At 46.5% G+C, this 22,268-nt stretch overlaps 1 protein-coding gene across 9 annotated transcripts in view; it reads left to right on the forward strand.

Annotated features, from left to right (window-relative positions):
* ADGRB1 (adhesion G protein-coupled receptor B1) overlaps positions 1–22,268 on the forward strand; it is a 201,212-nt gene that overhangs the window by 96,328 nt on the left and 82,616 nt on the right. For 7 of the 9 annotated variants that reach the window (XM_086741346.1, XM_086741348.1, XM_086741350.1 and 4 more), the window contains one exon: positions 16,570–16,711. In XM_086741346.1, the coding sequence (XP_086597472.1) occupies positions 16,570–16,711 (142 nt within the window). The remainder of the gene's footprint in view (positions 1–16,569; positions 16,712–22,268) is intronic. The other 2 variants (XM_086741347.1, XM_086741354.1) reach the window with 1 other exon arrangement.

Here is a 22,268-nt window from a genome sequence, read left to right on the forward strand (position 1 = left end):
CAGAAGTATTGTTAGAAGTGGCATCACGGTGCTGGGCATTTCCCTGCTTCCCAGTTCATTTCCACTCAATTCATTCAGTTTACAAGCTCAAAAGATGCTTTTGCTAATTGCCAGCTCTGCCAGTTCCTCCTGGGATCTGGAAAGCAGCTGAGATTGTCCTGCCTGTTACATCTTCAGCAGCAGCAAAGAGCTGTTGTTGCAGTCTGTGAAACAGGGCTTACATGACTCCTATTACTGTCATGCCTAAGTATTTCACAGTCTTCAATGTGTTGTTATTGCAACTAGAGCTGAACAAAAAAAAATTCCTTTTCTAGGTCACTTACAGTTCTGAAGTTTCTTTAACATTTGCCTTTACCCAGATTAATCTTTTGGGAGAGTTTTGTTGAACAAAAAAAAAGGCAGGAGAGAGCACTGTCGGTCAAATGACAAACGTCACTTTGCTTTTGAGGCTTTCACAGTTAAGATGGCTCCAAAATGCAGCAACACTGACAGTAATTCTCAGAACGTTTCTGCTGCTCTGAAGCTGGAGCCACGTGGGGACCTGCTCTCAGGTCCCCTGAACACCGGGCTTGCAAGGAGCGATTTTGTTCTCCTGGCCTCCCTCCCAAGAAAGCCATCAGAAGAGGTGGCCGGGGAGCACTCAGCTTGTGAGCAGTGCTCCTTCACTCTGACATCGCTTGTCATCTCAGGAAAGAAAGGAAGATCGAACAGGAGGATGGAGTGGGAGCTGTCACATTCACTGTACATTTCCTGCTCAATTGTGTTACCCTTGGGCAGGTGAAGGCTGGGACGAGCAGCTTCATCACTTTGGTCCTAACCTGCCTGCCTACTTGCTGTTCAGTGCGTGTGGAAGACCTTGACTCACAAGCCAGCGATGCTGGCAGGAACGTTTGGATGAGCTAGGGAGAACACAAGAAGCCTGTACCAGCACACACCTTAGTGCTGTGGTTTCCAAACCTTTTTTTTTCTTCAGGACCACTGAATGTCAAACCAGATGTCTGGATCAACTTCAACCCCTCTACACACATGTACATGCACTTGGACACCCTTTGATCTCCAGATCTTCTCTCCCCAGGAGGTTCTCTTTCCCTTCTGTCTCCGGAAACTTCCTTCTCTGCAAAATCTCTACTGTTTATTCATAGAATCACAGAATGGTTTGGGCTGGAAGGGACCTTTAAAGGCCATCTAGTCCAACCCCCCTGCAAGGATCAGGGACACCTCCAACCAGATCAGGTTGCTCAGAGCCTTAGAGTAAAGCTGAACAACTCTCATTGCTGTTGCCAGTGCTCATTTGCTTCTCTCCTCTGGACATTCCCCTCTCCCCATCTTCCCAGCTGAGGTGGAGGAATCCCTCTTATTCACCCTCCACAAGCCCTGGCTGATCTCCTCCTGCTGAAATTCCTGGCTCCAGGTGCCAGCCTGGCATTTGGAGTCAACATCCTGGCAATGTGCAGCTCTGCTGAAGCCAGAGGAATAAAAACTTCTGGCTGGGATTCTGCATTTCATCTGCGATGGTGACACTAGCTGGCGTATTCCCATGTTCCTTACCTCCCCTGGGCCTTAGGAAAGAGCTTACCAGGAGTGTTGAGTGCATTTTGTTTTTAACACCTTAATACCTGAGATTTTAGTGAGTCTTAGTGGGGCTTCTGAATTTCCCAGCCTGGGAGCTATATTCCCAATCCTGCTCCCTCCAGGCTCTGCGGAAGGCTGAGTCCTGCAAGCCGATGCCTTTGATGAGCAGGAGCTGGCTTGCACTCTGCAAGGACGTTGCGGCGTAGAACTGGAGCCCAAGGAAACTGCACAGGTCTGCAGGAGGTACAAGAAGCAGGGCTTTAACGATCGGCCTGCCGAGGGGGAAGGCAATGATAGATGTGTTCGGCACTGCTGCGTGCGCATATTATTGTTGGGCAGGTTGAGGTGGATGGATCGACAGGAAAAAAAAAGGACACTTCACCCCTAAGACTGCACCTTCTGCTGTGCTATCAGCACTTTCTGCAGTAAAGGCCATTCCCGATCCTGCAAACCACAGGCAGGACAGCACAGACGTTTGCCAGTATAAATTGCTTTAGCCAGTACAGTCATCCTTTGCGCTGCCTTATAATTGGCAGGTATTTAATTTAGCTGAGGAGTATTTCCGCGTCTTCCTACTCAGTGGAAAGTCAGAAACTCCCTGTTGGGTGAGTACTCTGAGTCTCCAAAGCCTGTCACTGCAACTCAGCTGAACTTCAGCGCATAAAATACAGCTGAGCGTAAGTTTGCACAGATGCTGCAACATCTGTCCGATTTGGGGATGTCGGCTGAGGGCAGGGGTGTTGCCGGAGGTGTGAGATAAAGCCACTGCCTGGGTTTCTCGGGGAACACTCTGTCCTTTGTATTGTCCAGATGTACAGAGATAAGGTAGGATGGGGAGGAGGGAGGAGAGAGAGCTTAATGAAGAAATGTTGCTGGGAGGAGAGCGGTTTCCACCAGCCTGTATCTCCGAAAGCCATTTTCATTAGCTGGAAGTGGTTCTAAAAGGTTTTGACAGCAATCCCTCTTTGCACCAGTTCCAGGGGCTGGCGGAGCATTTGGTTACCAGCGTAGCTCTGGTTAAATACATTTTCAGCTGCGAAGCTGGGAAATGACTCCCCCTCCTCCCCTGTGACCTGCTTTCCCGAAAAAAGCGCAAGCAGACCCGCGGCGCTCCGCTTGGCACCCGCTTCTTATCCCTGCTCTTCGCAAACGCTGGGATGCTACGCCTGTGGGTCAAGGATGCCTTTTCTCCCAGCCAGATCCATTGGCAGGGGAAAGTGGGAATTAGAGCAGACCTCACAGCAGTCATAAAACCATTGGGCTTGCACGGTGGGGGGAAAAAATCTTCCAGCAGGAAAACCTCTACCAGCTTTGCAGGTCCGGAGCTTGCTTCGTGTTTCAGCCTCCCGCCAGTTTGCTCGGCTGCTCTCTGGTTTCACTGAGCTTTGCTGTGTTGGTGGCTTTCTGCATCCCCACATCCCCACTGCTGTCGTGCGCGTCAAATTGTGACAAGGTACCGTCCCCGGCAGCGTGGCTCGGGGCTGGAAGGCGATCAATGCATCAAGCCGCCTCGCTGCTTGCTGCTCTGCTCCCAGCTGAGCAGCGCAGCCCCTCGCTGAGGGATTTCACCCTCTCCCCCCGATCAATCCAGCTCCTGCCCACCGGGGAGCTGTTTACATTGACCCCCAGTGAGAAACCATCTGATCAGCACCCAGGAGGGCTGGGAACCAGTTGTTCAAGGAGAGGGGGCAGTGTGATCTTAAACATCAGCGTTTATTTATTAGCATTTATTTAGCCACCAGTGCACCAGCCCCCTCACCGCATTAGCATCATCTTTATTTCCCAGGGGTTTCCTCCTCTTCTGCTAATGTAAATCCAAAGCAAACTTTCTAGATTCCTTTATACACCCTCGTAAGTCAAGTCAGAAACCACACTGGTCCCACCAGAGTGGGATTTTGTGATTTGCTTTACATTTTATTTACCCACTCCCTCCCAAAACCTGTAACAATCTAACATATAATGTGAAAGGACATCTACAGCTGCTATAGATGCAGAATAGCGATGAGGAAGCAGCGAGCAGCGATGCAGTGTCCCTTGAACCAGAATCCAAATGACCTTCAGGAACGGGCAGATGCTGCTTTCCAGAATTTGAACTGGAAACAAGGGAGCCCCTCCACTCATTCAAGAGGCTGCCAGCCCTGCTTCTCTTGGCTGCTCTGCTTCTGTGAAATGCTCATTTTTGCGGAAAAAAGGAAAAGGAGGCCAAAGGGAAAGACAGAAGCAAAGGAAAGCACTGGCAGAGAAAAAAGTATAGCTAGCTGAACTCAAATCCACTAAATTTTCTTGTCTACACCACAGCGTCCCTGCCACTTGCCTCTTGCTACTGTCACCTGGCTCTCCGAACTCCTAATTGTTCCTCGGGCCTTATTCAGAGCTCACTGATGTCCAGCTGTAGGCTTGAAGGCTTCATTTTGATTTTGGTGTTTCCCTGAGATTCTGATCATGGGATCATTGCGCCAGTACCAGCAAGGCTCAAGGCTTGCTACGTCTGTCTGAGGACCAGGGTTGGGTCTTCGGCTAATGCAACCACGAGGAACCTGCTGTTATTGTGATCTGTATTGCCCAGCAGACCCTTATTAGTGCATTTGAAAGGCATGAAAAAAACAAATTGGGTTTTAAAAATGTTAATCTCACAACCTCCTCTCCACTCCTTACACTTACAAAAACTTGCAAAAATGAGGTCTTAGATGCTCCATTGCAAAATGCGAGTCGCCTGAGCTAAAAGGAGGTGGCAATGCAGAAGTGACCTTTCTCCCGGCAATCCCAGAGTGGCGATGTGAAATGGTCCAAACACCTAATGTGCCGTGATGGGATAAGTAGCTCCTGTGCCCGGCGGCTGAGCCGAAGGGTGACCTGCTTCACCTGCTTGCAGTTTGATGTAATTTGTTTAATTTTATTTTAGTTTAATTTGTTTTAGTTTAATTTGTTTCCACAAGGCCAAGCCCTCCTCAGAGGATTTCTTGCACCTCCTCCTCTTTACCTCAGTCAACACATGATTTTCTATTTTTTTAGGGTGATTGCCTTTGCTCTGCTTTTAATGCCTCTTCTCAGCTGGAAACACTGGAGCGTGAAGCTATCCAGAGTTCTCAGGTCTAGATATATCCATTACTGTGATCCGGTTGCATCTGTGAGGACTTTATTCTTAGGAGATTTGTGGGGCTTTCGTTAAGTGCATTGAAGTAATTTGTACCTTTAAAGGACTGCATCTCCCTCTTGGTTACGGTTAATCTTTAATCCAGCATCTTCATCTTTGCCTGCAGCACCTTAATTTGGCTTCTTGATTTAATTTCTTTTACCGTCTGCTACCTCCTCCTATTCCCAGCCCCTCTGTCATCTGCCTGATTTATTTTTCTTTGTCTCTTTATCCACTAGTCCTGCACTCAGCCATTAAAGTTCTCTGATTTAGGTTTCTGAGAAGCAGTGTACCCCGGAGCTAGTGTTTTGGTGGTGAGAGAGCCATCTTTCTTCCCAACCTGGCCCTGGGGCCTCCTGTTCTCTTTGAGACAGAGCTGGGACATCAGCAGCAGTGTTTGTTTGCTGTTCGGTGAAGTGCTGCTTATAAGTGGAATGATAGAATAGATCATAGAATGGTTTGGGTTGGAAGGGACCTTCAAAGCCCATCCAATCCAACCCCACTGCAAGGAGCAGGGACATCTCCAACCACATCAGGTTTTTCAGAGCCCCGTCCAACTCAGCCTGGAATGTTTCCAGGGATGGGGCATCTACCAGGTAGACGAGAGGCAGTCTGTGGCTCCATCCCTGACTTTGCCATGGAAAGTTGGGAAGAGTATCAAGATTGCTAGGAGCATTTCAGAGAAGGAGAGGCTGAAAAAAATGAGAGTACGAATGATAGGACATCTGGACCAGATCTGGGATTTGTAGGCTTTTCGTTTAGAGCTAATAACACACTTTCATCTTCTGCTTTCCTTTCAATCGCATGCACCAGAGCAATATTTAAAATCCCCAACTGGACATGCAGAGGCAAGCCTGCTGCCCTGTCACTGTCAGGGTGTGGTGTGACCAGCCATAGGACAACAGCATGGTCATGGCCACATGCCAACTAACCATCCTTCTGCTCCCCTGAGCTCTGGCTGAGAGCATGCAGGACAGCTCTGAGTCCTTCTAGGCTCCCTCAAGGTCATCTAGGAAGATGGAAGTGCTGAACTGCAAACAGGACACAGATGCTGCCATGTTTGAGGCAGCCTGACCATACCCTACAGAGGATGTGAGATGTCTCTTCCCACGTGTTTGTATTGCTCTCCTTGCCTTTAAAATTAGTGCATTTGTACATGCTTGACTATCCAAAGGGAGCGTTTCCAGCTTGTTAACTGCTGGCTGCAGTGTCTTACATTTATTTCGGCATCTGGTACGCTCAGCAAAAGCATTTACTACCTTTCTCCCTCCCACTCTTCCCAAGCCTCCTTCCCCATGAGACGTGAGCATGGGACCATGATGTCCAGGCGTAGAAAATGGTGTACGCTGCTAATGCGCTCTGTTCCTCTGAGGGTTTTCCCCGCAACGTTTTCAGTACATACGACAAGGCTGCTGCTTATCACTTCGGTGTGCTGAGCGTCGTTTTCTTCGTAACCAGGAAACCTTCCCGGTTTCTCAGAAATGGTCGTAGGATGACTAGCTGTTGTACAAGGCAGAGAAAGAGGATTGCCTGCACCACATGCGGGTGAATGTTGCATCATTTAATAAGCAGAAAAACAGAATATTGATCTTTCGGACTGTGGTCCAGTTTGAGTTTTCCTAGCATGACAAGTACTGACTGCATAACCAGCCACAACTCAGACATCTCATGGTAACTGAGAAATTGCAGCTGGAAAGCTGATATGAAAGCTGGGAGGGTAAGCTGAACATTTTTGTGTCCTACAACTGGAAGACACACTCTTTCTACGCATTTGCTAAAGCCCATTCAACACCGTCGTAGCTCCTGTTCCTGTTTTGCAAGACCTGCCGAAACATTTCCATACAAGTGCTCCAGTCAAGGACACCTGAGGACTGCCCCGGAGAGAACGGTCCTACAACGCCTGGATAAGCGGCTGTGAATGTCATGTAGAGGTGGGAAGGAGACAGATATATCACTCACTGGTTTCACCTTGTCCTTTGTTGGAAAGAAGCCCTGTATGATAATGAGACCTGCCATCATACTGCTCATCTTTCCATTCATCTGCTGTCCCGGTGGTACACTTCCCTCCACTCAGGAAAGTCAACTTCAAAAAGTCCTAACCTCTGTTTACGATACTTTCACAATAACTCCTGTTTTCCCCTTTTTCCCCAGATGACTCTGATACCTAATGAACTATTTATTGCTCTGGTGTTCCAGCGTAGCAGGAAAGCTCCAGTGGGTCATCTTTGCCCAAAAATAAGATTAGGAGGTATGACCTGTGCTTCTCGCATCGGATGGAATCCAGAAATGCTGTAATGATGCTTTTAGCTCTGGGTAGCAATAGCAAGTTCAAGAGCAGAGGCTAAAGCCTGGGAGGGATAAAACATTGATCTATTGTGGAAAGTAGTCCAAGGTCATCTTCTGCAGTCACTGACAGGTGAGCTGACCGGATGATACCAGTGCTTGCAGTGTAGCTAAATCTGAGAATGATTTTTCTTTTTTCTTAGAGCTATGAAACCACAGGATTATAGAGAGCTGTCGGCTTTTCTGTTTCTATTTCACAGGGTTCTGTAGAGGAGCTTGAAAATGTCATCCTTTTAAAGGAGAAAATCCTCAAGACAAAGAGACTTCAAATATGGTATTAAAAAAAAAAAATCATACTCCAAGCAAAATTCCTGGTGCTGTGTGTAAGTTGAGCAGTGATACTGTGGAAGACAGCAGATCTATAATTGTTAAGCAGCCATTGTAACTGGGGTCAGGAAGGAATATTTCTCCAGGTTCAATGAGCAGGAGCTATTGAACTAGTTTCCTCTGCAGCATGAATATTGTAACACCTCACAGGGATTTTCAGATTTGCTTCTGTTTTAAAGGCTAAGGACGCTAATAGTGTCTTTAGTTTCTCCATTTCTTCTCTACGGCCCATTGCAGGCCATAGTGTCAGGTCTTCTGTGTGAAAGCTTTGACATTAGCGGATTGAGAATTGTTCAGTGACTTACTGGGTAGGATATATGGGTCAGAGTGGCCCTTCTAGGGGTCCATCCTGATGAAACTTCTCTTATGTGGCTGCCTTTGGAAAGGAAGTTTTGGCAGGGAAGTACAAGAAAATCACAACTGCAGAGTATGGACCCAACAGCCACGTTCTCCTCTCCCATGCCACCCTTCCTTGTGCACTGGGACAGATCTTTGGAGACCAAGGCATAGTGCAAGTTTCATCTACAACAGATGATGTCTGCATTTCAGACCTTCCTCTGGAGCTGTGGATCAGGGATGTAAAGGGGGAGAGCGCTTGTTAATCATCAGCCACATGCTCTGGATTTTAAATGGCAGTCCAAAGCTCAGGAGGCTGCCGATGTTGGGAAGTGCTGAGCTTCCTCTCCGGTGGGATAGCATAGTCTTCTGATGACAGTCATTACAGCTCAGCGTCAGCTGTATTTATGGTGTCTGAAGAGATTATCTCCAGATAATCTTACGGGTATTTAGCCAGCCATATGCTTTATTTCAGTGGTAATATGTATTTCTTTGTGCGTTTTAACATTGTTTATGTTAATTAACTCTTCAGAGTGGATGCTGCATATGGGCTGTTTAATTTTTTTTTCTGGGGCTAATTTGCAGATAGTAAGTAACCTTGTCCCCTGCAAAATGCTCCAATTCAGTTAGCTATGATTATGAATTCACAGCTGGGAAAAGGCCTTGCTTTTAAACTCCTTCTAACTTTCTCTTCCTGTCCCTCCCTCCCCCTAGAAAACCCAAAAGGATCTGGAGAAAATCCCAAATATCCCTCATCTCCCATAGGTCATTAATAGTTTCTTAAATCACCATTGCCTTAATTTTACTTGTGTCTGTTTTGAAGTAAATCAGCCAAAACCACCTGGAATTAGGGGCCTTTGGAAAAAAAAAAATAATATTCCTGCTATGATTACATTTTCCTTGAACCAAGCAATCGGTTCAATAGTAGCCTTTTTTTTTTTCTTTTTTTCAATTTTCATTGTTTTTTTTTTTTCTAAGGACCTAATTTAATAATAGTTACTGATCTGATTATTGATTCTTTCCTACCAGCAGAAGATTGTTTTGTTCAATGCCAGGTCTATGCTGTCAAGGTAGAGGTGAGAAAATGTGTGTAAGTGCCAAACAAAACTCATAAGGAGACAGAGAAATCTCAGCAGTAGAGTACAAAGTTTTAGAGTGGCTCCAGAGACCTGGTGATTGTTTTTTCTTCTATGAAGAAAGCAAGGAACCTAGCCAAAAGATGTATGGATGTGTTTATTGAGTGGAAAACAATGTTGCTCAGTACTTTCAGGAGTGACTGCTTACTACAAAGACCTAGAATCGTAGGAGAGTTTGGGTTAGAAGGGATCTTTAAAGGTCATCTAATCCAACCCCCCTGCAAGAAGCAGGGACATCTCCAACCAGGTCAGGCTGCTCAGAACCCTGTCCAACTTGGCCTGGAATGTTTCCAGGGATGGGGCATCCACCGCCTCTCTGGGCAACCTGGGACAGTGCTCCACCACCCGCATCATAAAAAAAAATGTCTTCCTTATATCTAGTCTTAATCTACCTTCTCGTATTTCCCCTTGTCGTATTACAACAGGTCTTATTAAAAAGTCTGTCCCCATCTTTCCTAGAAGACCCCTTTAAGTATTGCAAGGCTGCAAAAAGGTGTCCCTGGAGTCTTCTCCAGACTGAACAGCCCCAACTCTCTCAACCTTTCCTCATAGGAGAGGTGCTTCAACTCCCTGACCGTTCTTGTGGCCCTCATCTGGACCCACTCTAACAGGTCCACGTCTTTCTTTTGCTGAAGACCCCAGAGCTGGATGCAGTGCTACAGGTGAGGTTTCACCAGAGCAGAGTAGAGGGTGAGAATCACCTCCCTCAAGTTGCGGGCCACACTTCTTTTGATGCAGCCTGGGATACGGTTGGCCTTCTAGGCTGTGAGCTAAATGACATTGATGACACTTGATTTCTTTGAAATGAGTGTATGAAAAGTGCTGGACAATCATTTATTGCATTGGAGCTTCAGTTTTCAGTTTGGGTTACGTGGACATCACCAAACTGGTTACTGTGTGTCTATCCTTCAAATTCAGAGATGCAGAAGTTCAGGAGTATAGGTTTTGCTCCAGTAAGCCTAGGCTGATTTGTTGGATGTGTGAGAAGTCTTGTAGGATTTTCAGTAGCATAACTGAGAGCTCAGTCTGGCTTTGAATCGGTGGATTGATCACAGAAAGGCAAAATTATCTCTTGGATAATAGGATGACCCTTGTGAAGCAGTTTTGCGGCTTTTATTAAATTCTTAAGAAAGTCTAAACTGACCAAGGCACGATTACTACTTTGACAGTGACAGCATCCAAAACTTCCTAAGTAGCTAGAGTGTTAAAGGTTGATTTTAGCCCTTAGTGTTTGATTTATTTCAGTGTTCACTTATCTGACACAAGATCCTTTGTGACTGTTTTAGCAGCCAATTAAATACATATCTTTTTTTAATCAGCTTTTTTTTTTCCAAAGGTGCAAGCCTTTTCATGTTCCCTTTCTGGGAACCATCCACTTTTTAATCCAACTCTGAGGTCCTGTGGAAACGGTGACTCTGACACATTTGCTGCAGCAAAACAATTGTACGTTTTTTTGTCCCGAGCTATTGTGCAGAGTCGAAGTGTTTGAAAGGCGCTCTGGGGCAGTCTTTGGCTGGAAATGAAAATTGCTTTTGGGAATCCCACAAAAAGGATTAACTTTGACTTCATCTCTGGTTCACTCTCCAAATTAATAATCAATCTGCCAGCTGGACCCGTGCCAAGCACTTCCATGACCTGCCTGGTTAACAAAAGGGGAATGGCCGATGTAAAGCAAGAGGTATCAGAAAACCAGAGAATCATTGACATTGGAAGAAACCTCTGGATATAGTTTATATTATTTAAGCCTCAAATATTCATCCCATTTTAAAAATCTCTTTCTGATCCATGCCTCTTTCCACAACAAGGCTCTCCATTTGTGCAAATTCCTGTTCAGAATGGCATTTCTATGTAAGAACGTTCTTAAGCATGTGCTTAGCTCCTATTTAAATCTACAAGACAGTGCTTAATTGCTTTTTCCCATCAAGTGCTCAAATAATGTTCATAGTCATGTTGTAACATATGGTGAAACATTTTCTTGTGGAACATCATTGGAATTAACACTGGAGATAAATCTGACCATAGACATTAGAGACAGAACCAACTTGTCAGGTTTCCTGCTAACCCTTCCAGTACAGTGGTTTTTACACCAGTCTGGCTTGGGGATTTCTACAATTCCTCTTTGACTGGATTGTAATCAGTCTGACTACACTGTTCTCGTATATTCTGCCCACATTTTCTTTTCAGTACAGTTCATCTTTCTTCCCTCCCCTCTTGAGACCACCTGGAAATAATTCTGCTTCCTTATTAGTGTACCTGGACTCAATATTTGTGAATAACTCACATTCTGCTCTTTTTCTTTGCTGCTGAGCTGTGAGCATGGGCTTTCCATTACAAACCCAGTGTACTTTTCTGCAGAATCAAAGGTTTTGCTGGGAAGGTGAAGACTCAGTACTGATCTGTTGATGAAACTTGCACACACGGGCATGCACACAGAAACACACACATATACCTCTGTTTAAGAACCTGTTCATTAAAATCCCATTTTCTTCAGCAGCTTTTAATCAGGTCCACAATGAGAGTATTTTGCATACAAATATGCAGTATGTCCTTTTTGTATTATCCCTTTTTTTTGTTGTTTGTAATTTGAACAAATCCCAGTGAAATAATCTTTATATTACAAAATTCAGCTATTGAATCTTTTAGGATTTGAAGTCTGTCCTGAACTACAAGGCTTTTGGTAATATTTGCTTTGTCTGGATGGAACACTATCTGTATGTGACCGAAACGCCCTCATATGTGATTCCCTGGACCATGGAGAGATCCCATTAGATATCTCTTGGTGGTGCTGAATGTGTCATCTGGAGCAGATGTTGGTGGACAGACTCAAACCTTCAGCAGCTGTTGAGTGGGATGACCCAAAATCACATGACTGGCATTTTTCAGGAGATTTCACATCAATATAGCTGTGATTTTGAAGCCTTCCAGTTGCAACTGAATCATGCATTTTCAGGATCTTCCCAACAACATGTGGACTAGAAATTAATTGTAAAATAAAGAAGCACAGGCTGAATCCAGAAGCTAGACTTGAATGAAGGTTTATCATGTCACGTCCACCCTGGGAACAAGGCAATTCTGGCACCTCTCCTGAGTGGCATGAGTGGAGCAACAAGCAAAACCAGATGACGTATCAGTTAGCCCTTGTGATGATGCAATGACCAAGAAAACTTTTTCTCAGGTCTCTGAGCTTAGCCTGCCTCTTACCGCACAAACAGTGAAAAGAGGCTGGTAACTCTTCTGGCATGTCCTCCTACCAGCTGATCATGTTTCCCCAACCCAGGTCCAACCCACATCCCAAAAGGGTGCAGAGGTGTTCTTATCAAAAGGATTGCAGGGCAAAGAGAATCGGTAATCAAGATTTGCAAAGAGGAAGGAAAAAATGAGAGAAGAGTTCTTCTTCTGAGGAGCTTAAAACCAGAGGAGTGGACATGCTCTTTGGAGCACGCAGCACCTGAATATTCTGAGTAGTTTAATAACTGGTAATAAACAATTAATAATCACTGCTAGTAATAAGGGCCAGATTTTCATTTTCTATTAAATGGCATAGTTGGACTTATTCTGAGGTGATTTACACCAAGTGTCTGACTCAGCATGTCCCATGGCACCTATCCTTTGTGTGATTTATAGCAGCTTTTAAAGCAAAAACTGGATGGCTTTTATCCAATTGATTTCTTTGAATCCAATTTTGATTCCAAGGGGATAAATAAGCAGGAATCAGACCAGGTCTTATAAAGTAAAGAAAGGGCAGCTACTAGAATTTCTTTTCTTTTTTTTTTTTTTTTTTTCCTATGTGCTCTTTCTGTATGTGCATCTAGAAATGGATATCAGACTGTGCCAAGCGTGACTTTGGCCCAGGATAGACTTTATTCTGATATTGCATTCACTGCTGTACTGTCAGTTTTTCTGCCATGAGAACATGAGACCCAGTGCAGCATCTAGGGAGTGTCATTTGTTTTCTGATACCTTTCTTGGGGTTTACTGTTTTGGTAGGCTTTCTGATTTCTTTTGCTTTTTTTTTTTTTTTTTTCCTTTTGGATGAGGTTACTTCTGTTGATGACGGCCCAGATCTGTCCTAGTCTACTCTGAAAGCTGGTAAATGGGTAAAGCTGGGTTTCGGAATTGAAAGTGATGTTAAGGCAATCATATTCACACATTTCAAGAGAGTTCAAATTGTTTGGGGACAGGGGGTGTACGTGTTTCAATGTACACATATTTGATGCTTTAAGGATGATAGCTTTAGGCATGTCTATTTGTTGTGAAAGCTTGGTTAAATAGAAAAAAAGTTAAGGATAATTAGGAGCCCTTTTAAGAGCACTTTTGTAGGTATTCACAAACCCATAAATGAAAAAGATAACCATAACACTAAAAAAAACCCAACAAAACAACAAACAAACAAACAAAAAACCAGCAAGCAAAGACAAATAAACCAATATCTACAAAAACCAGCAACAGTCTGTTTTATAGAGAAAGTAAAAGCTGTTGTAGAGATACAGATAAAGGATAAATTGACAGCAAGCGTTGCAAATTAAAAGCTTGAAGCAGATAAGAGAAAAAAAAGATGTAAGAATTTTATTGTTCAGGATTGTTAAAGTGAAAAAAGAAAATTAGAGTATACTAAAATCAAAACAAATTCTAATGGTATTTATTTGTTACTAGCTAGAAGTGACAGACTTTTTTATAATAATGCGACAATTCCAATAAACGCCTATGTTCTGTAATTGGAAGAGAGTCCGGTTACTTAATTCACACCCCAGGCTAATGAAATACTTTTCATTACACCGGCAGCTAGAAAACATGCAATACATCACCTAATAAAATAAGACTTTTTCAGAGAAACAAGATGGAGTAATTTTGCATGCAAGAGTTTTAAAAGAGCAGACTACGGCTAATTGGGGATCATTGCTCTTTAGTGAAAAAAAAAAAAGGTGGAAGTGTTCCCAAAATCTGGAGAGATGAGCATGTGTCTGTAAGCAGAACAACTTCGCTCCAAAGCCATCCGCCTCACATCTGTCTTAGGCACAATAACACACCATCTGATACGAGATTCAAAAATTAGGGGATTGTGGGTAATATTATGATTATAATTGAATAATAGCATACTCATTAAACACAGAGAAATTAACAGCAATCAGCTTACGGAAAACAGATCTTGCCAAGCTAAATTAATACTTTTTACGAGAATACATAACTGGTTGGTAGAGTCTGAGCATTTGTCATTATTTGTACACATCGTAAATAAGGCATTTGTCTTGGTGGCAGTGAATAAACAGAACGACTGGCTAGTGCAGGTCTTGGTATGTAGGTGGTACATATAGGGGAGAATATAGAATTAATATATCCTCTGAGATTGGCCTGGGATCTCTCAGTCCCTCCCAAGAAGGGTGTTGGCGCATTGCAGAAGGTGCAGGGAAAAGACCAGAGAACAACGCCTGATCCTGAGAGTGTCTAAGAGATGATGGGACTTAGCTCAGTGAAGAGCATGTGAAGAGCTGACTATCCAGGGAAGACAGAGTTATGTCCCGTCAGCTGGATGGACATACAGGAGGGTCCAGATGTTTAGAAAGGTCTGGATGGGCACCAGAAAAAAAAAAAAAACAAAAACCTCTTCTGGATTGTGGATTGTGCGTTGCTGACAACCTCTGCAGTAAAATTAGTTTGGCTTTATTTTTTTTTTTTTTACCATGGAAAGTGCTTTAATTCAAAAGAGAGATAATTTAGGGAGACTTGGTGTCACGTGTTAAACTGGATCCGAGCAGATAATCACAACAGAATCAACAGCATGTGTTGATGCTCTGTTACTCTGTTGGCATCCAACTGTTCTCTCCACTTTCTCGCAGAGTGGTTAGGGAGGTGGAGGGAGGCTCTGTCTCATTGCGTGAGGAACGTGTCAGTGTGTGCATGGAGTCGAGACCTTCAAAAAACTCCTCTTCAACTCAAGGCAGGTCTGCTGGAGTCAGCAGTATGGAGAAGTCTGGGCCATCTGTGGTACAGCTAAGGCTGCTGAGCAGCTTGGCTCCATCTGGAGCTGCCTTGAGCTTGCTGCTGGCGTTCTTGCCTAGGTCTCCTCCTCTGAGGATGGTCAGATGTGGAAAAGGGATATCTTACACCAATGTTCCTCCAGTGAAGGCATACGGCTCTTTTACTCTGCCTCCACATCCTGTCCCAGGCACCAGTGAAGTCCAGGTTATCCACACAGATTCTATCTTTCTCCCTGTCTGTTGCATTTCTGCACTTACTCTCCGCATTTGCACCCTGTACGTGACCACATTTCAGGAGAGTGGTCTGGACATGACACAGAAGCAATGGGTGGAAAGCGACTGTACTTTTTGGGTGATGACTGTATCCCGGCACATGAGGCAGAGCATGAGATTCCCCTTTTCCCTGGCTTAGCCCTCAGTGCTCACATGGAGATGGGGCTGCAGCAACTTTTCCCGATGAAACCATCTCACCTGCGGAGCTGAAGGTCAACTTCGCAAGGAGTCTTTCCCACCTATGACCCCTTCCCTGCTCTCCTGCTCTTCCCTAGCCTGAAAGGATGCCATGAGAAAGCAGAAACTCTGTCCCTTTTATCTCTTGAGGTCCCTCTGGCCATGAGGCATGGTCATCCTTGGCATGCCCAGAGCTCTGGGGTGTGGGAAAAGCCTGAGGGGGTTCCTGTCATGGCCTAAGGAGACCCTGGCCCAAGAAAGCTGAGGAAGAGGGAACAAGGGGAGAAGGGAGGGACAGCTGGAGGAGTAGCGAAGAGGAGGGGCTGGTGCCTGTGGAGTAAATGGAAGAGGTCTTGGAGGGTGGGGAAGTTGTGGGGGAGGGCTGGAGTCACATGTTGGGGTAATTTGTGTGAGGGAAGGGACAGGTGCACTCATGTGGCTGGGGAGCTCTATGTGGGGGGGTGAGATGGGGCACCTGTCTATATGGCATGTGGGGCAGGGGTGTGAGGGGGTATATGGGGTGAGGGATGGGGCAGTGGGGGGAGCGGGGTGTACATCAGGTCTGCGGGGCAGATCTATAGGGTTATACATGCATATATAGGTTACTCGGGACAGGGCTATAGGGATAGGGGGGGTGTAGGACAGGACTATAGGATTATTTATCCATATATGGGATGAGTGTCACAGGGCTATAGGGTTATGCATCCACACAGTGGGTGTGTGAGACAGGGCTATAGGGTTATACATCCACATATGGGATATGTGGGACAGGGCTATAGGGTTATACATCCATATATGGGATATGTGGGACAGGGCTATGGGGTTATACATCCATATATGGGATATGTGAGACAGGGCTATGGGGTTTATGGGGTTATATATCCATATATGGGATATGTGAGACAGGGCTATGGGGTTATACATCCATACATGGGATATGTGGGACAGGGCTATAGGATTGTGCGTCCATATAGTGGATGTATGGAACAAGGATATACGATTATGTGTGCATGGGATATACGGGCTGTAGTATTAGGGAGGTGTATATGGGGAGGGGGGAGGGGGACGTTTACAGGGGTCGGGGGCGATAGAGGGGTCAGAGCGGTGTGGCGAAACCGGGAGCGGACCAAGACCATGACCAGGACTGGGAGATCCATGTCCGGGGTTGGTGCTGGGATGGGGATGGGCGGGGGTTGAGGCGGCGGGGGGACGCGATGCCCGCTCCCCGCCCGCCCTGACGGTCGCTCTCCCTCTTCTCCCCCCTCCACCGCCCCGTCCCTCCCTCCCCTCCCTCCAGCAGAGCCTCCGCCTCCGCCTCCCCGCCCGGCGCCTGGTCCTGGCGCGGTTGCCGAACGGTCCCACTCGACGCTTCCCGGACCAAGTGCCTGTGTGACCGGCTCTCCGCCTTCGCCATCTTAGCCCAGCTCAGCCCCGACATGGTGAGTCCCGGCCGGAGGGAGGAGCAGAGGGGATGGAGGGGAACACGGACACACCGGGAACAAGGAGGGAAAAGATAAAGAGGGAGGGAAGGGAACGCGACCGGGATGGAGCGGAGCATCCTCGGCGTGCAGCTTTCGGGTACCGGCGCGGAGGGATGCAGGGGACCGACCCCAGCTCTGCTGCAGTCTGGTGTCGCCGGGACTGTGGTGACACATCGGGAGGCTTTTGCCTCCCCCTCCCCCTTCACCGCCGCCCTTCCTCTCCCCTTCCCCCCGACCCTGACCGCAGGGGTTTTTTTGGGGGGGGGGGGCAGGTTGCTTTTGCACTGCTTCCCCCCTTCCTCCCATCCCTCCGTCCCTGCGCCGTGTGTTTGGAGATGAATACCGCGAAACGCGGGGGGCGAGCAACCCCCGCCCGGCGCGTCCGCTCTCGTGGGCTATCCACGCACGAAATGTTCGCACGTGTCTTATTTTAGGGGGTGAGAATCGCCCCACGCCGCCTCCTTCCCCTCCGCAGCTCTGCAGCTCCCTCGTGTCTCCCTCCCCGTCTCGGGGTCCTTCTGGATACCCCACGCTTTTTTTTTTTTTTTTTTTTTTTTTTTTTGGTGGGGGTGGGAGGATGTCCCCACTCCGGAACAGGGGACCGTGGAGGGGAAGAGTTATGAAGTTTTGGCTGCTGTCGGGGACACGAAGCTAGTGCTGCGTCTCGGACAGAATCTCCGGAAAAAAAGTGTGAGATTCCTAGAAATTATCACCATGCCGCTGCACCCTGAGTCAGAGAGTGGGGTAGGTGCCAGGGCACCAAAGGTGACACCAGGGTGGTCAGAAGGGGCTTTGCGAGCTCCTCTCTTTCACTTTATGCTTTTAAATTTTTTTAAATTTCTTTTTTTTTTTTTTTAAGTAGTTCATCCCTTTTTGGACAGTTCCCAGGTTCAAGGAGCAAAGCTCCCCCTCCCTTCCACGTAGCGCTTCTCCATCTGCCTGAGCACTGGGAGTTACTGGGCCCTTGCAATTATTTACTAATTATGCCTTGCTTGTTAAATGCTGGCTTAATTCAGTGAAAGGGGAGGGGAAAGGAAGAAAGGAAGGGTGATGGTAAAGGGGAGGGGGGGGATCACATTTTCCAAGATGAAGGTTTGGTTTATTATTAGAAACACTAATGTATTTGGTCCACTAGTTACCATGGAAACAACATCTGCACTGAAGTGGTTTTAAAGACACAGTGTTGGTTGTGTTTGCCTGGGCCCCGTGCAGGCCCAGCCACGACAGGGTTGTGATACGGGCTCCGGGTTGTCGGGCAGAGCCGCTCTCGGGGTCCTCGAGAGAGACACTGAGCTTCTGGTCTCGGCAGAGATGCGCTGGTTGAAGGATGCTGGGAGGTAGGACCGGGACTGGGTTCCCACTTGGAAGTGGCCTGGTTGAGTTGATGCTGGCGTCCCTGCACTCATCTTCTTCCATGAGTTGTTGTCTCCTTGTTTTCCCAGCAGGCAGGCTGGGATCTGCATGAATATAAAGGGGCAGGGAGGTAGCCTGCTGACCTAGTGCTCTCCAGGAGTGGTACCCAGCCTTCTCTAGGTGGCCAGGCTGAGTTCAGACGAGCCAGCCTGGACACATCTCCTGTGACTCTGTACCCTGCTGCTCCTGTGAGCCTGCTGGGTTGTGTCCTGCCAGCAGCAAGGCTTCACACTTAAGCTACAGCAGCTTAAGTATCTGGCGCCAGAGGCTGTGATGACCACCAGGATAACTGATGGCTGAGCTTTGTCCCGTGCGGGAAGGACGCTGTGATGTCGTTGCAAGCAACCTAGTCCTGACAAAGTTTAGGGAGGCGGCATGGTCGGAGAAAACAAATTGTTATTTCTGCTGCAGGAATACTTCTAAGGCAAAGCCTGAAATTAAGCCAGCCCAGGTGGGCAGCTGAGCTGCTGGTGAAGGTCTTCTGCTGATCCTTCTTCTGGAAGTGGGCAGAGGACCCGGCAGTGTGTGAAGAGATTGAGAAATGTTCGACTAGGCAAAAGCAGAAGTTTCTCTAACGGAGGGCTAAGTCTTTACGTTCACACAGTGCTTGGTATTTTTTAACTAAGCAGCTAGGAAAAAAAATGGTTAATTTGAAGTGGCCAGATACTGCTACTCCCTCAGCTCAAGGTGTTTGGAGTGTTATCTGGATAACACAGGGTTAGTGTAAGCCCTTTATTAGCCATTCAAGTATTTTCACATCCGAGAGTGGGCTTGGCTGCAAGAGGATGCGGCTTACTTCCCCCTGGGCATGTTTTATTATATCTGCAACTAACCTCTCAGCTGGTCCTTTGGGGTTTGGGCCTAAAATTGCTTCCTTCGTCTCCTTTCCAACTCCACTGGCTGCTAGTTGGGTTGTATTTTCACTATTATGTTGTTTTTTTTTTTCCCAGCCTGGAGTCAACTCATGAGCATGAGGATGATTCCTTTGGCCGTACTGGGAGGAAAGCTGGGACCTGGCTTTCTCCTGAGTCGCTCCACTAAGCAAAGCCCAGGGTTTGTGGATGCTGTGGAGCATTGTTCACCTAGACTCTTGTGGTACCACCCTCGGTTTCCTGACTGAGTGTCATTCTGAGCAAGCCCACACTGCCTCCTTTCCCCAGAGGTGGCATCTCGTCATCATTGGTGTCTGCGGTGGTGACATTTATAGTGCAGTTTTTCATGTGCCTTTGGAGCTCTCAGGACAAGAAGCTCCGTTCGCCTGTGTCATTAATATTATTTATTGCTATAAATCTCCCTTCTGGAGTCTTTGGCCCTGGCAGTTTGAAATATTTGTAACCCTGGTATGGGTACAGTTTCTCTGCAGTGAAAAAGGACCAGGAAAGGCTGGTGGGGGGTGACTGTTGCTGCCCAGGCAGCTGATTTGGACTTGCCAAGGACAGAGTTTCCCAAAGCTGGGCTCTGAGAGTTGCTCATGCAACAGGGAAAGGAAGCATTTTTCCTTGATTTCAATTAAGCTAGGGGCTGAAAGTCCTGTGTTTTGAATTGCTTTTGGAGACACACATGGATGCATGCTCATGATGGAGCCGTTCAGATCCAGCTCAAAAGCTGGAGTTCAAATTTGACTCTTTCTCTGGGTCTGATTTCCCTTGGACCTTGCTGTTTCAATTGGACAGAGGCAGCTTCTTGCACTCTTTCAGCAGGATTCCTGTTTGACTATCATGAAAGATTAAAACTCCTTAAATTAAGGAACATAGACAAGATTTGGGAGGCTGTCTTTTCATTTTGGTATTGTATGGTGCTCAGCTTGACATGCTCTGATGCTACAATGCCAATAGAGAATAAGGTCAAAAGGAAGCTGCAGAGCCAGATATTAGAACAAATTTACAAATCATGGTCAGTCTGATAAAGAATCTTGTGGTGATGTTTTTTCACTGTTTCTTAGCAGTCTTGGCAATTTGTTGGAGATGGGAAGGAAAGAGAGCAGGAGCCTGAGGATGCACAGGAGAGCCTTTCACTCTTTGGTTGTCTTGTTTGAATTTGGGTCACGTTGTCTCTGCTGCCTATCAGCTCATGATCAGCCTTTACAAAGTCAATCAAGTTCTGAAGCTTGGTTCTTGCTGCACTTAGGACCATAAAAAGACCGTACAAATGGGGTTTCTGCCCTCTCGTCTCCTCCTTACTAGCCTCATCTGCAGAGATGAGGCTAATCGGAGTCGGGCGTCGAAGCCTCCCTCTTATTTCTAGCATTAGCGAAGGTTGAAAGGTGCTGGTGGCAAGAACTTGTATGGATGTTGTGTTTGTAATGTCCACAGTGAATTTTTTGAACGTCTTGTCTCCACAACGGCATTTACTGACAGGCAAGTGATCAGCTGGAAGGGTTGTACGGCACCTGTATATTTTTGTAGCGTGTGCTGTAGCAGACTAAACTACAGAGCTGACTTGGAAGGTTGAGTGTACGGAGCGAGCAGCCCTGACTCTAAGATATCCCAGGATGTTGCAAGAGGCTTTGCTCATTGTTACCTCCAGTTTGCATGAATGCAAGGCACCTTCTACGGTATGTTTCCTGTCCAAAGGGACAATGGCTTCTGAGCTCCTCTCTCAACTCACAGCATTGACTTCTTTTTTTTTTTTGTCCTGAAAACATCCCAACGTTGTGTGTGCAGCAAAGAAGAAGAAATTAATTTTACCCTGGGGAAATAACGAAGCACAGAGAGTAGACTTTCAGTGTACGCCTTGGCTGAGTAGGCTGTGGGAAGGGAATCAACATGCAATTCTGGTGTGATCTTGCTGTATCTTGAAGATCTTCCCTCTGAAAAGATTGATCTGTACTATGGGAGGTCTCTGTACCTCAGAGAGAGTGGGCAGACACAGCGGGGATTATTTTAAGGTCTTAAAACTCCTCACTTGCACAGGGAGTAGATCCAGATTTTCCCACAGCATCCTTTTCCCCTGGAAAAAATGTTGATGTTAATGAATTAAAATATTTTGTAAGGGTGTAGCAGTTTTGACAACATTTTGATGGAAAATTATAGCAATGTTTCACTCAGATAAGACTGGAACACTTTATTTGGAGATGATAATTTTAACATTTATATTCTACCATCGTTTATCACGTGAGATTTGGAGTCTGGATAAGAACAAAGCCTTTTGCATACCTTGAGAACAGCCAGTTCTCACGTTTACAGTAGTTTTTAGGTTTCATTAATAATGGTGGTGCTTCTCCTTCAATATTAACGCCTTGATTCAAAAGTTAGACTTTTCTGCTGAAGAGAAGTTTTCGATTTCCCCCAGCTTGAAGTCTTAAGACATCAAACCTCTGCCAGTTTGTACAGGGTGTCTAGGGAAGAGTTTATAGTCCGGCTTATCTGGGTGTGCTTGCTAGGCTACAGCCAGAGCTGTTTCTGTGCCTGTAAGCAAAATTGTGACCTTGGGCTAATCACTTCATTGTTTTCTGCTTCCGTTTCCCCAGCTGCAGCACCCTTGCAGGTGATGTCCCAGGCTGTGTGCATCCATATTTTTCCGACGCCCTGAGCCTGGAGGGTGCTACAGAAAGCACCAAGTGCTGTCATTTCCCTGACAGAGCATTAGGAGCCTTTATTTGCTCGGTTAGCAAGAGCCATGCCAAGGGCAAACACTGCTGAACTGCGAACATTTGGGCTTTTGAGGTCCAAATCCTCTGCACACCTCCTGTTCTTGCACCATTGGCATCTCTTCTTGCAGGCACCCAGTGTCTCCAGGATGCCGCTGTGTGTAGAGTGTTTCTCGCTGAGCTGATTGTGCCTCTTGCTGTGGAGTCCTCGAACAGGAAACGTTTCCTAAAATTCCCTGGGGATTTGTGCTCTTACTGCTGGACTCTTCCTGGATATGGAGAGACCAAAGTGGGAGTGACGAAGGGACACTCCAGCTGGACTTCTACCCCTCTCAGGAGAGCTTTGTGCTGAGTTTGGAGAAGGTGATGGTATACATGCTGCTGGGGATTTTGGGGGTTCACCCATCTCCTGCTCCACAGCCAGAGCAGCTGCTGTGTTTTCTCAGGGGTGCCTTTCCCTAAGGTCTGTGTAGGAGCAGGCTGTGATTCTGCAAATCACAAGCTTGTCTTTCC

Source organism: Chlamydotis macqueenii, chromosome 2 (genome assembly GCF_036417535.1).
Source record: "Chlamydotis macqueenii isolate bChlMac1 chromosome 2, bChlMac1.mat, whole genome shotgun sequence".
NCBI classification, from domain to species: domain Eukaryota; kingdom Metazoa; phylum Chordata; class Aves; order Otidiformes; family Otididae; genus Chlamydotis; species Chlamydotis macqueenii.